This window comes from Anser cygnoides, unplaced genomic scaffold (genome assembly GCF_040182565.1).
Source record: "Anser cygnoides isolate HZ-2024a breed goose unplaced genomic scaffold, Taihu_goose_T2T_genome scaffold_44_1, whole genome shotgun sequence".
Classification (NCBI taxonomy): Eukaryota; Metazoa; Chordata; class Aves; order Anseriformes; family Anatidae; genus Anser; species Anser cygnoides.
The window spans coordinates 887,858-904,981 of record NW_027103068.1 but is presented as its reverse complement, the minus strand read 5'-3'; the positions used below and the strand labels follow the sequence as shown (position 1 = coordinate 904,981).

Genomic DNA, 17,124 nt, shown 5'->3' with positions numbered 1-17,124 from the left:
GGGTATAGAGGGGGTTAATGGGGGTGGGAGGGGGTATAAGGGGGTGGGAGGGGGTTATAAAGGGGGTTAATGGGGGTGGGAGGGGGTTATAAAGGGGGTTAATGGGGGTGGGAGGGGGTTGGGGGGGTGGGAGGGGGTTATAAAGGGGGTTAATGGGGGTGGGAGGGGGTTAAGGGGGGTGGGAGGGGGTTATAAAGGGGGTTAAGGGGGGTGGGAGGGGGGTTAAAGGGGGAGGGAGGGGGTTGGGGAGGGGGTTAAGGGGGGTGGGGAGGGGGTATAAAGGGGGAGGGAGGGGGTTATAAAGGGGGTTAATGGGGGTGGGAGGGGGTTAAGGGGGGTGGGAGGGGGTTATAAAGGGGGTGGGGGGGTTATAGAGAGGGGTGGGAGGGGGGTATAAGGGGGTGGGAAGGGGTATAAGGGGGTGGGAGGGGGTTAAAGGGGGAGGGAGGGGGTTGGGGAGGGGGTTAAGGGGGGGGGGGGGTTATAAAGGGGGTGGGAGGGAGTTAAGGGGGGTGGGAGGGGGTTAAAGGGGATGGGAGGGGCTGGGGGAGGGGCTTAGAGGGGGGTGGGAGGGGGTTATAAAGGGGGTGGGAGGGGGTGGGAGGGGGTTAAGGGGGGTGGGAGGGGTATAAGGGGGTGGGGGGGTTATAGAGGGGGTGGGAGGGGCTTGGGGAGGGGGTGGGTGGGGTTTGGGGAGGGGTGGGAGGGGCTTAAAGGGGGTGGGAGTGGGTATAAGGGGGGGTGGGAGGGGGTTATAGGGGGTGGGGGGTATAGAGGGGGTTAAGGGGGGTGGGGGGGTTATAAAGGGGGTGGGGGGGGGCTTAATGGGGTGGGAGGGGGTTAAGAGGGGTGGGAGGGGGTATAGAGAGGGTTAATGGGGGTGGGAGGGGCTTGGGGAGGGGCTTAGAGGGGGTGGGAGGGGGTTGAAGGGGGTGGGAGGGGGTGGGAGGGGTATAAGGGGGGTGGGGGGATATAGAGGGGGTTAAGGGGGCTGGGAGGGGGGTTATAAAGGGGGTGGGAGGGGGTATAGAGGGGGTGGGGGGGGTATAGAGGGGGGTTAAGGGGGGGTGGGGGGGGGTTAAAGGGGGAGGGAGGGGGTTGAGGAGGGGGTTAAGGGGGGTGGGGGGTATAGAGGGGGTGGGGGGGGGGCTTGGGGAGGGGTGGGAGGGGCTTGAAGGGGTGGGAAAGGGCAGGGTTAAGGGGAAGGGGCGGGGCTACCGAGAGGGGCGGGGCTAAAGAAAGGGGCGTGGCTACCGAAATGGGCGGGGCTTACCGAAAGGGGCGTGGTTAGAGAAATGGGGGGGCTTACTTAAAGGGGCGGGGCTTACTTAAAGGGGCGGGGCTTACTTAAAGGGGCGGGGCTTACTTAAAGGGGCGGGGCTTACTTAAAGGGGCGGGGGTGCCAAAAGAGGCAGGGTTACCGAAAGGGGCGGGGCTTACTTAAAGGGGCGGGGTTTAACGAAAGGGGGGCGGGGCTTACCGCAAGGGGCGGGGCTATTTCTCCCCCCTTACACCCCCGCCCCCCCAGGAGCTGGCCGCCCTCACCAAGGAGCTGGGGCTGTGCCGCGAGCAGCTGCTGGAGCGCGAGGAGGAGATCGCCGAGCTCAAGGCCGAGCGCAACAACACGCGGGTAAACTAAACAAAACGCCCCCAAAAATAAACCCCAAAACCCCCCCACGGTGTCCCCAAGGTGTCCCCTGTCCCCCCCCTTGTCACCCTGTCCCCCCCCCCAGCTGCTCCTGGAGCACCTCGAGTGCCTGGTGTCGCGGCACGAGCGCTCGCTGCGGATGACGGTGGTGAAGCGCCAGGCGCAGGCGCCCGCGGGGGTCTCGTCCGAGGTGGAGGTGCTCAAGGCCCTCAAGTCCCTCTTCGAGCACCACAAGGCGCTGGATGAGAAGGTTTTTATTTTTGGGGGGGGGGTCCCGGGGGGGCTGGGGGTCTGAGGGGGTCGGGGAGGGGGTTGGGAGGGGGTTTGGGGCTTGCGGGGGCACCCAAGGGGGACGTGGGGGCACCCGAGGGGGATGTGGGGGCATCTGGGGGGGATGTGGGGGCACCTGGAGGGGTTTTGGGGGCTCGTGGGGGCATCTGGGAGGGGTGTGGGGGGGTCTTTGGGGCTTGTGGGGGCACCCAAGGGGGATGTGGGGGCACCCGAGGGGGATGTGGGGAGATGTGAGGGCACCTGGAGGGGTTTTGGGGGACGTGGGGGCATCTAGGGGGGATGTGAGGGCACCTGGAGGGGTTTTGGGGGCTCATGGGGGCACCCAAGGGGGACGTGGGGGCACTTGGGGGGGGGGGGTGTGGGGGGGTCTTTGGGGCTTGTGGTGGCACCCAAGGGAGCTGTAGTGGCAACCAAGGGGGATGTGGGGGCATCTAGGGGGGATGTGGGGGCACCTGGAGGGGTTTTTGGGGCCCGTGGGGTCACCCAAGGGGGACGTGGGGGCACCTGGAGGGGTTTTGGGGGCTCGTGGTGGCACCCAAGGGGGACATGGGGGCAGTTGGGGGGTGTGGGGGCACCTGGAGGGGCTTTGGGGGCTCGTGGGGGCACCCGAGGGGGATGTGGGGGCACCCAAGGGGGACGTGGTGGCACCCAAGGGGATGTGGGGGCACCTAGGGGGGATGTGGGGGCACCTGGAGGGGTTTTGGGGCCCTTGGGGGCACCTGGAGGGGTTCTGGGGGCTCGTGGGGGCACCCGAGGGGGATGTGGTGGCACCCAAGGGGGACATGGTGGCACCCCAGGGGATGTGGGGGCACCCAAGGGGATGTGGGAGCACCTAGGGGGGATGTGGGGGCACCTGGAGGGGTTTTGGGGGCCTGTGGAGGCACCCAAGGGGGATGTGGGGGCACCCAAGGGGATGTGGGAGCACCTAGGGGGGATGTGGGGGCACCTGGAGGGGTTTTGGGGGCTCATGGGGGCACCTGGAGGGGTTTTTGGGGCCCTTGGGGGCACCTGGAGGGGTTTTGGGGGCCCTTGGGGGCACCTGGAGGAGTTCTGGGGGCCTGTGGAGGCACCCAAGGGGGATGTGGGGGCACCTGGAGGGGTTTTTGGGGCCCGTGGGGACACCCAAGGGAGCTGTAGTGGCACCCAAGGGGGACGCGGGGGCACCCAGGGGGGATTTGTTGGCACCTGGAGGGGTTCTGGGGGCTCATGGGGGCACCCAAGGGGGATGTGGGGGCATCTGGGGGAGTGGGGGGCATCTAAGAGGGATTTGGTGGCACCCAAGGGGGACGTGGGGGCACCCAGGGGGGATGTGGTGGCACCTGGAGGGGTCTTGGGGGATATTTGGGGTCTTGGGGTGATCTGGGTGACATGGTGGCCCCCGGGGTGACACGGTGGCCCCAAGGTGACGTGGTGGCACCCAAGGGTGACGTGGTGACACCTGGATGGGTCTTGGGGGATACTTGGGGTCTTGGGGTGATCTGGGTGACTTGGTGGCCCCAAGGGGACATGGTGGCCCCCAGGGGGACGTGGTGGCCCCAAGGTGATGTGGTGGCACCCAAGGGTGCTGGGGGGGGTCCCGTTGTCACCCCCTTGTCCCCGCAGGTGCGGGAGCGCCTGCGGGTGGCCCTGGAGCGGGTGGCCGTGCTGGAGGAGGAGCTGGAGGTCTCCAACCAGGAGGTGGGTGGCGTCGGGGGAGGGGGGGGGGGGGTCCCCAAAATTGGGGCGGGGATCCCCGTGGGGGTGTCCCCAAAAAGGGGGGGTCCCCGCGGGGGGTGACGGGTGCCCTCCCACCCCCCGCAGTCGCTGTCCCTCCGGGAGCAGCTCTCCCGGCGCCGCTCCGGCCTCGAGGACGCGCCCAGCGACGGGGACAGCTCGGTACGAGGGGTCACGGGGTCAAGGGTCAGGGGTCAGGGGTCACGGGGTCAAGGGTCAGGGGGTCAAGGGTCACCGGGTCAGGGGGTTATGGGGTCAGGGTGGGGACTGGGGGAAGGGAGGGGGCGTTTTAGGGTCAGGGGGGCGTGGGAGGAAGGTGGGGGTCGGGGGAGTCATTTTGGGGTCATTTTGGGGTCAGGGTGGGGTCAGGGTGGGGTCAGGGTGGGGTCATTTGGGGTCACGTGGGGTCATTTTAGGGTTAGGGTGGGGTCACGGTGGGGGTCATTTTGGGGTCAGGGTCGGGTCATTTTGGGGTCAGGGTGGGGTCATTTGGGGTCACGTGGGGTCATTTTAGGGTTAGGGTGGGGTCACGGTGGGGTCATTTTGGGGTCATAGCGGGGTCATTTTGCGGTCACGGTGGGGTCATTTTAGGGGCAACGTGGGGTCACGGGGGGTCACGGGGTCGTTTTAGGGGCAGGTTGGGGTCAGGGTGGTGGGTGTGGGGTCGGGGTCATTTTGGGGTCATGGTGGGGGCGTGGTAGGGGGTGTTTAGGGTCACGGTGGGGTCATTCTTGAGGTCATGGTGGGGGTCGTTTTAGGGTCACTTTGGGGTTCATTTAAGGGTCATGGTGGTCATTTTAGGGTCATGGTGGGGGTCATTTTAGGGTCACAGGGGTCACTTGAGGGTAATAGGGGCCATTTTAGGATCATGGGGAGGTCGGGACGATGCCAGGCGGGGTCAGGGGTCAAAGTTCCCCCCTGTCCCCCCACAGCCCCCTTGGAGGGTCGCCGCCATGGCGGGGGGCCCCGCGGGCGCAGCGGGAGATTTCATTTTAGGGTCGTGGTCGGGATCATTTTAGGGTCATGGTGGGGATCATTTTAGGGTCACTTTGGGGTTCATTTTAGGGTCATGGGGGTCATTTTAGAGTCATGGTGGGGTTCTTTTTAGGGTCATTTTGGGGTTAGTTTCAGGGTCACTTTGGGGTTCGTTTTAGGGTCACAGGGGTCATTTTACGGTCATGGTGGGGGTCATCTTAGGGTTACTTTGGGATTCATTTTAGGGTCACGGGGGCCATTTTAGGGTCACTTTGGGGTTCATTTTAGGGTCACGGGGGCCATTTTAAGGCCATGGGGAGGTCGGGACGATGCCAGGCGGGGTCGGAGGTCAAAGTTCCCCCCCGTCCCCCCCGCAGCCCCCCTCGGAGGGTCGCCGCCGCGGCGGGGGGCCCCGCGGGCGCAGCGGGAGCGGGTGGCGGCGCTGTGCCGCCAGCTGGGGCGGCTGCAGGAGGAGGCGGCCGGGGCCCAGCGGGAGCTGGCGCGAGCCCAGGAGGCCGGGGCCAAGCTGCAGCGGGACCTCAAGGAGGTACGGGGTCGGGGAACCCCCCCCCCAAAAAACCCCAAAACCTTATCACGAGACGGGGGCGTCCCGAAACGGGGGGCGTCCCGAAACGGGGGCGTCCCGAAATTGGGGGCGTCCCGAAATGGGGGCTCAACGAAACGGGGGCTCAACGAAACGGGGGTGCTGTGGGATGGGAGGTTCCCTAAATGGGATCCCCGAAACGGGGGGGCACCCCGAAGTGGGGGAGTCCCAAATGTTGGTGCCCTAAAGGGGAGAGCCTCAAAAGAGACCCCCCCCCCCCCCGAAACGGGGGCGCCCCGAAGTGGGAGAGTCCTGAAAAGGGACCCCTGAAATTGGGGGGTGTCCGGGAAATGGGGGAGCCCCCAAATGGGGGTGGTGGGGAATGGGAGGTTCCCCAAACGGGATCCCCAAAACGGGGGCGCCCCAAAGTGGGGGAGTCCCAAAAGGGGACCCCTGAAATGGGAGCACCCCAAAGTGGGCCCCTGTGTCCCCACGTGTCCCCATCCCCACATGTCCCCATGCGTCCCCCCATGTCCCCAAGTGTCCCCCCATGTCCCCAAGTGTCCCCCATGTCCCCAAGTGTCCCCCCATGTCCCCACGCGTCCCCCCATTCCCCTGTGTCCCCATTCCCCCGTGTCCCCCTCATGTCGTGTCCCCATGCGTCCCCATCCCCTCGCAGCCCCTCTACCCGTCCCCACGTGTCCCCCCCTACATCTTCCTGTGTCCCCAAGTGTCCCCCCATGTCCCCAGAGTGTCTACGCCCCCATGTCCCCACGCGTCCCCATTCCCCCGTGTCCCCCCCGTGTCCCCAGTGTCCCCCTCTGTGTCCCCACGTGCGTCCCCATTTCCCCGTGTCTCCTCCTGCCTGTCCCCTCTCATGTCCCCGTCCCCACGTGCCCCCTCTACGCGCGTCCCCCTACATCCCCCTGTGTCCCCCGTGTCCCCATTCCCCCGTGTCCCCAAGTGTCCCCCCATGTCCCCAAGTGTCCCCCCATGTCCCCAAGTGTCCCCCCATGTCCCCACGTGTCCCCATTCCCCCGTGTCCCCCTCGTGTCCCCATGCGTCCCCATCCCCTCGCAGCCCCTCTACCCGTCCCCACGTGCCCCCGCGCACCCCCTACATCCCCCTGTGTCCCCCGTGTCCCCATTCCCCCGTGTCCCCATTCCCCGTGTCCCCAAGTGTCCCCCCATGTCCCCAAGTGTCCCCCCATGTCCCCACGTGTCCCCATTCCCCCGTGTCCCCCTCGTGTCCCCATGCATCCCCATCCCCCTCGCAGCCCCTCTACCTGTCCCCACGTGCCCCCGCGCGTCCCCCTACGCCCCCCCGCGCCCCCCCCCCCGTGTCCCCAGTTGTCCCCGTGTCCCCGTGCCAGGCGCTGGCGCAGCGGGAGGACATGGAGGAGCGCATCACCACGCTGGAGCGGCGCTACCTGAGCGCCCAGCGCGAGGCCACCTCGCTGCACGATGCCAACGACCGCCTGGAGAACGAGCTGGCCAGCAAGGACTCACTGTACCGCCAGGTGGGGGGCGGGGGGGGGGGCACCTGGGGACACGGGGACAATGGGGGTGATGGGGATGTGGGGGACGTTGGGGTGGATGGGGACATGGGGGGACATGGGGGACATAGGGACATGAGGACGTGGGGGGGACTTGGGGACATGGGGGGGCCTTGAGGACACGGGGACATGGGGACGTGGGGGGGACTTGGGGACATGGGGACATGGGGGACAATGAGGATGATGGGGGTGTGGGGGATGTTGGGGTGGATGGGGACATGGGGGGACATAGGGACTTGGGGACGTGGGGAGGGACGTGGGGGTACATAGGGACATGGGGACATGGGGGGGACTTGGGGACACAGGGGGACATGGGGGACATGGGGGGTACTTGGGGACATGGGGGGGACTTGGGGATGTGGGGGGGACTTGGGGACACGGGGACTTGGGGATGTGAGGGGGACTTGGGGACACAGGGGGGGACTTGGGGACATGGGGGGGACTTGGGGACACAGGGGGACATGGGGACTTGGGGACATGGGGGGGACTTGGGGACACAGGGGGATATGGGGGACATAGGGACATGGGGACGTGGGGGGACTTGGGGATGTGGGGGGGACACTTGGGGACACGGGGACATGGGGGACATAGGGACGTGGGGACGTGGGGGGGACATGGGGACACAGGGGGACATGGGGGACGTAGGGACATGGGGACGTGGGGGGGACTTGGGGACATGGGGGACAATGGGGATGATGGGGGTGTGGGGGACGTTGGGGTGGATGGGGACATGGGGGGACATAGGGACATGGGGACGTGGGGGGACTTGGGGACACAGGGGGACATGGGGGACATAGGGACATGAGGACGTGGGGGGGACTTGGGGACGTGGGGGGGACTTGGGGACACAGGGGGACATGGGGGACGTAGGGACATGGGGACGTGGGGGGGACTTGGGGACACAGGGGGACATGGGGGACATAGGGACATGGGGATGTGGGGGCAACATGGGGACATGGGGGACATAGGGACTTGGGGACGTGGGGGGACTTGGGGACCCGGGGGAACATGGGGTGGATGGGGACATGGGGACACAGAGGGGGGACACGAAGACATAGGGGGGACACAGGGCTGGATGGGGACATGGGGACATGGGGGGGGACACTTGGGGACCTGGGGGTGGTTGGGGACTTGGGGACGTGGGGGGGACACTTGGGGACACGGGGAGACATGGGGTGGATGGGGATATGGGGACGGATGGGGACACGGGGGGGGAGAGACACAAAGTCATAGTGGGGACATGAGGCCAGATGGGGACACGGGGACATGGGGGGGGACACTTGGGGACCTGGGGGTGGTTGGGGACTTGGGGACGTGGGGGGGACACTTGGGGACCCGGGGGTGGTTGGGGACGTGGGGGGGACACTTGGGGACACGGGGAGACATGGGGCGGATGGGGATATGGGGGTGGATGGGGACATGGGGGTGGATGGGGACACGTGGGGGGACACGAAGACATAGAGGGGACACGGGGCCGGATGGGGACACGGGGACATGGGGGGGGGACACTTGGGGACCCGCGGGTGGTTGGGGACATGGGGCCGTGGGTGGGACACTTGGGGACATGGGGGTGGTTGGGGACATGGGGGGGACACTTGGGGACACGGGGGAACATGGGGTGGATGGGGACATGGGGACGGATGGGGACACGGGGGGGGACACGAAGACATAGAGGGGACACGGGGCTGGATGGGGACGTGGGGACATGGGGGGGACATTTGGGGACCCGGGGGCGGTTGGGGACGCGGGGCCGTGGCGGGGGGGGGGGGTGACGTCCCCGTCCCCGCAGAGCGAGGGAGAAGGGCCGCCAGCTGCAGGAGTGGCTGGAGGACGCCAAGGCCAAGCTGCAGCAGACGCTGCAGAAAGCCGAGACCCTGCCCGAGATCGAGGCCCAGCTGGCGCAGAGGGTGGCCGCGCTCACCAAGGTGGGCCGGGGGGGGGCTGGGGGGGGGGCTGGGGGGTCCTGGGGGGTGTGGGGGTCCTGGGGGGGTTCTGAGGGGGTGTGGGGGTCCTAAGGGGGTCCTGGAGGGGGCTGGGGGGTCATAAAGGGGTCCTGGGGGGGGTTCTGAGGGGGTTGGGGGGTCCTGGAGGGGGTTGGGGGGTCCTGGGGGGGTCTGGGGGGGTGTGGGGGGTCCTGGGGGGTCCTGGGGGGGTTGGGGGTCCTGGGGGGGTTCTGAGGGAGGTTGGGGGGTCCTGGGGGGGGGGTTCTGGGGGGTTCTGATGGGGCTGGGGGGTCCTGAGGGGGTGGGGGGGTCCCAAAGGGGCTCTGGAGGGGGCTTGGAGGGGCTGGGGGGTCCTGGGGGGGTTCTGAGGGGGTTTGGGGGTCCTAAGGGGGTCCTGAAGGGGTCTGGGGGGTGTGGGGGGTCCTAAGGGGATCCTGGAGGGGGCTGAGGGGTCCTTGGGGGGGTTTAGGGGGTGGGGGGGGGTCCTAACGAGGTCCTGGGGGGTTCTGGGGGGTGGGGGGGGGTCCTAAGGGGGTCCTGGAGGGGGCTGGGGGGGCCTGGGGGGCCCTGGGGGGGGGTTGGGGGTCCTGGCAGGGGTTCTGAGGGGGTTTGGGGGTCCTAAGGGGGTCCTGGAGGGGGCTGGGGGGGTGGGGGGGGGGTCCTAAGGGGGTCCTGGAGGGGGCTGGGGGGGCCTGGGGGGGCCTGGGGGTCCTGGGGGATCCTGGGGGGGTTCTGAGGGGTGTGGGGGGTCCTAAGGGTGTCCTTGGGGGGGGTTTGGGGGGGGCTGAGGGGGTCCTGGGGGGGTTCTGGGGGGGTGTGGGGGGTCCTAAGGGGGTCCTGGAGGGGGCTGGGGGGGTCATAAAGGGGTCCTAAGGGGGTCGTCTGGGGGATCCTGGGGGGGTCCTGAGGGGGTGTGGGGGGTCCTAAAGGGGCTCTGGAGGGTGCTTGGGGGTCCTAAGGGGGTCCTGGAGGGGTCTGGGGGGTTCTGAGGGGGTCTGGGGGGTCCTGGGGGGGTCTGGGGGGGTTCTGAGGGGCCTGGGGGGTCTGGGGGATTCTGGGGGGGCTTTGGGGGGTCCTAAGGGGGTCCTGGGGGGTCCGGGGTACCCTGGGGGGTCCGGGGGGGGCCCTTGGGAGCTCTGGGAGTCCCCCGGGGGGGGGGGGGCTGCGCTCACCCCGTGTCCCCTCCCTGACCCCGTGTCCTTGGGTGACCTCTCCGTGTCCCCACGCCCCCCATGTCCCCCATGTCCCCATTGACCCCCCCCCATTGACCCCCCCACGTCCCCATTGACCCCCCCACGTCCCCATTGACCCCCCATGTCCCCCCCCATCCCCATTGACCCCCCCCATGTCCCCCCACGTCCCCCCATGTCCCCATTGACCCCCCCATGTCCCCACGTCCCCCCCATGTCCCCATTGACCCCCCCATGTCCCCACGTCCCCCCCCATGTCCCCATTGGACCCCCCCCCATGTCCCCATTGACCCCCCCGTGCCCCCCCCCAGGCCGAGGAGCGCCACGGGAACTTCGAGGAGCGCCTGCGGCGCTTGGAGGCGCAGCTCCAGGAGAAGAACCAGGAGCTGCAGCGGGTGCGGGGGGGGCACTTTTTTGGGGGGGGGGGGGTCACTTTTGGGGGGGGGGTCACTTTTGGGGGGGGTCTCTTTGGGGGGGGGCAGGAGGAGGGAATTGGGAGGGGCGGAGGAGAAAGAGGGGATGCCCAAGAGGGTCCTTGGGGGGGTGTTTTAAAGGGGGGGGGCAGGTTTTTTTTGGGGGGGGGCACTTTTTTTGGGGGGGCACTTTTTTGGGGGGGACACTTTGGGGGGGGGGTCATTTGGGGGGGGGTCACTTTGGGGGGGTCAATTGGAGGGGGGGCCAGGAGGAGGGAATTTGGAGGGATGGAGGAGAAAGAGGGGATGCCCAAGAGGGTCCTAGGGGGGTGTTTTAAAGGGGGGGCAGGGTTTTTGGGGGGGGGGGGCACTTTTTTGCGGGGGACACTTTGGGGGGGTCATTTTGGGGGGGTCACTTTGGGGGGGTTCAATTGGAGGGGGGGAGAAGGAGGAGGAATTGGGAGGGGCGGAGGAGGAAGAGGGGATGCCCAAGAGGGTCTTGGGGGGGATATTTTGACGGGGGGGGGGGGCAATTTGGGGATGGGGGGGGCACTTTGGGGGGGGTCATTTTGGGGGGGTCACTTTGGGGGGTCACTTTGAGGGGGGTCAATTGGGGGGGGGGCAGGAGGAGGGAATTTGGGGGGGATGGAGAAGGAAGAGGGGATGTCCAAGAGGGTCCTGGGAGGGTGTTTTAAAGGGGGGGGGGCAGGTTTTTTGGGGGGGGGGGCACTTTTTGGGGGGGGGGGCACTTTGGGGGGGTCATTTTGGGGGGGTCACTTTGGGGGGGGTCACTTTGGGGGGGTCAATTGGAGGGGGGGGGGCAGGAGAAGGGAATTGGGAGGGACGGAGGAGAAAGAGGGGTGCCCAAGAGGGTCCTTGGGGGGGGTGTTTTAAAGGGGGGGCAGGTTTTTTTGGGGGGGGGGCACTTTTTGGGGGTGTCATTTTGGGGGGGGTCACTTTGGGGGGGTCACTTTGGGGGGTCACTTTGGGGGAGGTCAATTGGAGGGGGGGCAGGAGGAGGGAATGTGGGGGGGCGGAGGAGAAAGGGGATGCCCAAGAGGGTCCTGGGGAGGGTGTTTTAAAGGGGGGCAGGTTTTTTTGGGGGGGGGGTCACTTTGGGGGGGGTCACTTTGGGGGGGGTCATTTTGGGGGGTCACTTTGGGGGGGGTCAATTGGAAGGGGGGCCAGGAGGAGGAGGGAATTGGGAGGGGCGGAGGAGAAAGAGGGGATGCCCAAGAGGGTCCTGGGGGGGGTGTTTTAAAAAGGGGGGGGAATAAGGAAAAGGGGGGGGCTGTTTTGAAGGGGGGGGGTCTCAGGGTTGCCCCCCCCAGGCGAGGCAGAGGGAGAAGATGAACGACGAGCACAACCGGCGGCTGTCGGAGACCGTGGACCGGCTGCTGTGCGAGTCCAACGAGCGGCTGCAGCTGCACCTCAAGGAGCGCATGGGGGCCCTGGAGGAAAAGGTTTAAAAAATTTCTTTTTGGGGGGGGGGGGGGGTCCTCGGGGGGGGGGTCCTAGAAGAGAAATTGACCCCCACCCCCGTTTTTCTTTTTTTCCCCAAAAAAATAGAACTCGCTGAGTGAGGAGATCGCCAACATGAAGAAGCTGCAGGACGAGCTGCTGCTCAATAAGGTTTTTATTTGGGGGGGGGGATATAAAGGGGGGGGGCACAAGGGGGGTACAAGGGATGGGGGGGGCGGTACTGACCCCCCCCCAAAAAAAAAATAATCGCCCCAGGAGCAGCTGCTGGCTGAGATGGAGCGGATGCAGCTGGAGATCGACCAGCTGCGGGGGCGCCCCCCAGCTCCTCCTACTCCAGGTACCCCCCCAAATTTACCAAGGACCCCCCCCCCAAATACCCCAGGACCCCCCCAAATACCAAGGACCCCCCCAAAATACCCCAGAACCCCCCCCCATTACCAAGGACCCCCATTACCAAGGACCCCCCAAATACCCCAGGACCCCCCAATTACCAAGGACCCCCCCAATTACCAAGGACCCCCCCCCAAATACCCCAGAACCCCCCCCATTACCAAGGACCCCCCCATTACCAAGGACCCCCCAAATACCCCAGGACCCCCCCATTACCAAGGACCCCCCCAAATACCAAGGACCCCCCAAATGCCCCAGGACCCCCCATTACCAAGGACCCCCCCAAATACCAAGGACCCCCCCCAAATACCAAGGACCCCCCCAGTTACCAAGGACCCCCGGACCCCCCCAAATACCCCAGGACCCCCCAAATACCCCAGGACCCCCCCCAATTACCAAGGACCCCCCATTACCAAGGACCCCCCCCAATTACCAAGGACCCCCCCAAAATACCAAGGACCCCCCAATTACCAAGGACCCCCCCCAAATACCCCAGGACCCCCCCCAATTACCAAGGACCCCCCCCCATTACCAAGGACCCCCCCAATTACCAAGTACCCCCCCATTACCAAGGACCCCCCAATTACCAAGGACCCCCCCCCAAATACCCCAGGACCCCCCCCCCAAATACCCCAGGACCCCCCCCAATTACCAAGGACCCCCCCATTACCAAGGACCCCCCCATTTACCAAGGACCCCCCCCAAATACCCCAGGACCCCCCCAATTACCAAGGACCCCCAGACCCCCCAATTAACCCAGAACCCCCCCTCAGTGCCCAAAGACCCCCCCAGTCCCCCCTTACCCCAAATCCCCCCACCACCCCAGGACCCCCCCCCCAGCCCCCATTACCCCAGCCCCCCAATTAACCAAGGAGCCCCCTCAGCCCCCCCCCCACCACAAGGACCCCCCCCCAAATTACTCCAGACCCCCCCATTACCAAGGATCCCCCAATTACCCCAGGACCCCCCAGACCCCCCCCCCCCCATTGCCTCAGACCCCCCCAGTTACCCCAGGACCCCCCAGACCCCCATTTACCCCAGGAGCCCCCAGGACCCCCCCAAATACCCCAGACCCCCCAGTTACCCCAGGACCCCCCAGACCCCCCAATTACCCAAAGACCCCCCCACGACCCCCCCCCCAATACCCCAGACCCCCCAATTACCCCAGGACCCCCCCACGACCCCCCCAAATACCCCCAGACCCCCCAGTTACCCCAGGACCCCCAGACCCCCCAATTACCCCAAATCCCCCCTCCAATTACCCAAAGACCCCCCACGACCCCCCCCAAATACTCCCAGACCCCCAGTACCCAAGGACCCCCAGACCCCCCCCCCAATTGCCCAGGACCCCCCCAGACCCCCCATTTACCCCAGGAGGACCCCCCCCACGACCCCCCCAAATACCCCAGACCCCCCCCCAATTACCCAAAGACCCCCCAGACCCCCAGACCCCCCATTTACCCCAGGACCCCCCACGACCCCCCCCCCCAAATACCCCAGACCCCCCCCACCACCCAAGGACCCCCCAGACCCCCCCAGACCCCCCCCATTTACCCCAGGACCCCCCAGACCCCCCCAAATACCCCAGACCCCCCAGTTACCCCAGGACCCCCCAGACCCCCCCCCACCCAAAGACCCCCACGACCCCCCCCCCAAATACCCAGACCCCCCAATTACCCCAGGACCCCCCAGACCCCCCCCCAAATACCCCAGACCCCCCCCAATTCCCAGGACCCCCAGACCCCCCCCCAAATACCCCAGACCCCCCAATTACCCCAGGACCCCCCAGACCCCCCCCCAAATACCCCAGACCCCCCCCCACCCCAGGACCCCCAGACCCCCCCCCCAAATACCCCAGACCCCCCAGTGCCAAGGACCCCTCAGACCCCCCCAATTACCCAAAGACCCCCCCAGACCACCCCAGACCCCCCCACCACCCAAAGACCCCCCCAGGACCCCCAAATTACCCCCAGCCCCCCCCCACCCCAGGACCCCCCCCCAATTACCCAAAGACCCCCCCAGCCCCCCCATCACCCCAAATCCCCCCCAATTCCCCCCTCCCCCAATTCTTTTCCGGGTGTGGGGGGGTTTGGGAGATGCCCCCCCCACCCCAAAAAGCCCCCCCCCCCACCCCCAAAAGCCCCCCCCCATTTCAGGTCCCTGCCGGGCAGTGCCCTGAGCTGCGCTACCCCCAGACCCCCGCCGGGGGGGGCAACCCCGACCCCTACGGGCCCGGGGCCCCCCCCCCCGCAGAGCCCGGGGGGGCGCTGGGCCCCCCCCCAGGAGGAGACCCCCAAGGTGGGGGGGGGGATTTTGGGGTGGGGGGCAGAAAAAAGGATTTGGGGGGGGGGTCTCTGAGATTCTGGGGGGATTTTTTGGGGGGGGGGCTGTAAAGGGGGTTTGGGGGGGGCTTTGGGGTGGGGGGCTGAAAAGGGGATTTGGGGGGGTCTGGTTTTGGGGGGAATTTTTGGGGAGAAAGGGGATGGGGGTCTTTTTGGGGGGGCTTGGGGGGGGGGCTTGGGGTGGATAAAAAGGGGATTTGGGGGGGGTCCTGGGGGCATTTTGGGGGAATTTTTGGGGTGGGGGGTTGTAAAGGGGATTTGGGGGGGTCTTTTCGGGGGGGCTTTTTTTGGGGGGGGGCTTGGGTGGATAAAAAGGGGATTTGGGGGGTCTGGTTTTGGGGGGGGATTTTGGGGTGGGGGGCTGAAAAGGGGATGGGGGTCCTGGGGGGCATTTGGGGGGATTTTTTGGGGTGGGGGTTGTAAAGGGGATTTAGGGGGGTTTGGTTTTGGGGGGGATTTTTGGGGTGGGGGGTTAAAAAGGGGATTTGGGGGGTCCTGGGGGGCATTTTGGGGGAATTTTTTTTGGGGGCTGAAAAGGGGATTGGGGGGGTCTCTGAGCTTCTGGGGGGATTTTTGGGGTGGGGGGGCTATAAAGGGGATTTGGGGGGGGGTTTCTTTTGGGGGGGAATTTTTTTGGGGTGGGGGGGCTATAAAGGGGATTTGGGAGGGGGTCTTTTTGGGGGGGGGCTTTTTTTTTGGGGGGGGGGGGCTTGGGGTGGATAAAAAGGGGATTTGGGGGGGGTCCTGGGGGGCATTTGGGGGGAATTTTTTGGGGTGGGGGGTTGTAAAGGGGATTTAGGGGGGTCTCTGGTTTTGGGGGGATTTTTTGGGGTGGGGGGTTATAAAGGGGGTTTGGGGGGTCTTTTTGGGGGAATTTTTTTGGGGGGGGGCTTGGGGTGGATAAAAGGGGATTTGGGGGTCCTGGGGGCATTTGGGGGGGGCTTTTGGGGTGGGGGAGCTGAAAATGGGATTTAGGGGGTTTGGTTTTGGGGGGATTTTTGGGGTGGGGGGGCTATAAAAGGGGATTTGGGGGTCCTTTGGGGGGGGGGCTTTTTTTTGGGGGGGGGGCTTGGGGTGGATAAAAAGGGGATTTGGGGGGGTCCTAGGGGGGCATTTTGGGGGGAATTTTTTGGGGTGGGGGGGTTGTAAAGGGGATTTGGGGGGGTCTTTTGGGGGGGGGGATTTTTTGGGGGGGGGGCTTGGGGTGGATAAAAGGGGATTTGGGGGGTCCTGGGGGGCATTTTGGGGGGATTTTTTTGGGGTGGGGGGTTAAAAGGGGATTTGGGGGGGGTCTCTTGGGGTGCATTTTGGGGGAATTTTTTGGGGGGGGGCTGAAAAGGGGATTTGGGGGGGGTCTCAGCTTCTGGGGGGATTTTTTGGGATGGGGGCTATAAAGGGGATTTGGGGGTCTTTTGGGGGGGCTTTTTTGGGGGGGGCTTGGGGTGGATAAAAGGGGATTTGGGGGGTCCTGGGGGGCATTTGGGGGGAATTTTTGGGGTGGGGGGGCTGGTTGAGGGGGGCTTTTGGGGTGGGGGGCTGAAAATGGGGGTGGGGGGGTTTCTTTTTTAGGGTGGATTTTGGGGTGGGGGCTATAAAGGGGATTTGGGGGGGGGGGTCTTTTTTTCGGGGGGGGCTTTTTTTTTGGGGGGGGGGCTTGGGGTGGATAAAAAGGGGATTTGGGGGGGGGGGGGAGTGGGGGGGGGGTCTCGGTGCCTGTCCCCCACCCTCCCCTTCTTTTCCTAGGGCCCGGAGTGGGAGCGGGGGCCCCTTTCGAGGCGCCTCCCCCCGCCCCCGAAGGCTCGGACGAGGAGGAGCGCGAGGCCGGCGGGGGGGGGCCCGGGGGGGCCCCGGGGAGCCGCTGTCCCCCAGCGGGCAGACGGACGTGCAGACGCTGGCCTTCATGCTGCAGGAACAGCTCGAGGCCATCAACAAGGAGATCAAGTCAGTGCCCCCCCCCCGAGACCCCCAGCCACCCCAAAACCCGGGGACCCCCGGGACCCCCAAAACCCAGGGACCCCCACCCAAAACCCCCGGGACCCCCAGATCTCAGGGACCATCAGGGACCCCCAGGACCCCAAAACCTAGGGGACCCCCCAGGACCCCCAAACCTCAGGGACCCCCCCCGAGACCCCCCGAGACCCCCAAACCCAGGGACCCCCCCCCGAGACCCCAAAACCCAGGGACGCCCCCCCGAGACCCCGGGACCCCCAGACCCCAGGGACCATCAGGGACCCCAGGACCCCAAAACCTAGGGGACCCCCCGGGACCCCAAGTCTCAGGGACCCCCCACAAGACCCCCCAGAACCCCCAAATCTCAGGGACCCCCCCAGGACCCCAAAACCCAGGGACCCCCCCCCAAGACCCCCCCAGGACCCCAAAACCCAGGGACGCCCCCGAGACCCCCGGGACCCCAAAACCCAGGGACCCCCCCCAGGACCCCCAAACCTCAGGGCCCCCCCCAGGACCCCCCAGCCCCTTTTTTATTGGGGGGGGGGGCCATTAGGGGCACCCCATAGGGGGCTGTCTCTATGGGTTTTTTGGGGGGGGGGGCATTTTGGGACAGGGTTACAATGGGGGGGCAGAGACCCCCAGGGCCCCCCAAGACCCCCAGCCCCCCAAAGACCCCCCAGCCCCTTTT

At 66.5% G+C, this 17,124-nt stretch overlaps 1 protein-coding gene across 1 annotated transcript in view; it reads left to right on the top strand.

The window, feature by feature from the left end:
• The window catches only part of LOC125181853 (liprin-alpha-3-like), a 37,153-nt gene that overhangs the window by 369 nt on the left and 19,660 nt on the right, over positions 1-17,124 (top strand). The window contains 16 exon segments of the mRNA XM_066989438.1: positions 1,529-1,630; positions 1,734-1,898; positions 3,542-3,616; positions 3,740-3,875; positions 5,005-5,174; positions 6,544-6,690; positions 7,954-7,958; positions 8,522-8,651; positions 10,171-10,254; positions 11,604-11,735; positions 11,842-11,904; positions 12,010-12,075; positions 12,078-12,091; positions 14,285-14,442; positions 16,230-16,336; positions 16,339-16,427. Of these exon segments, the coding sequence (XP_066845539.1) occupies positions 1,529-1,630; positions 1,734-1,898; positions 3,542-3,616; positions 3,740-3,875; positions 5,005-5,174; positions 6,544-6,690; positions 7,954-7,958; positions 8,522-8,651; positions 10,171-10,254; positions 11,604-11,735; positions 11,842-11,904; positions 12,010-12,075; positions 12,078-12,091; positions 14,285-14,442; positions 16,230-16,336; positions 16,339-16,427 (1,643 nt within the window).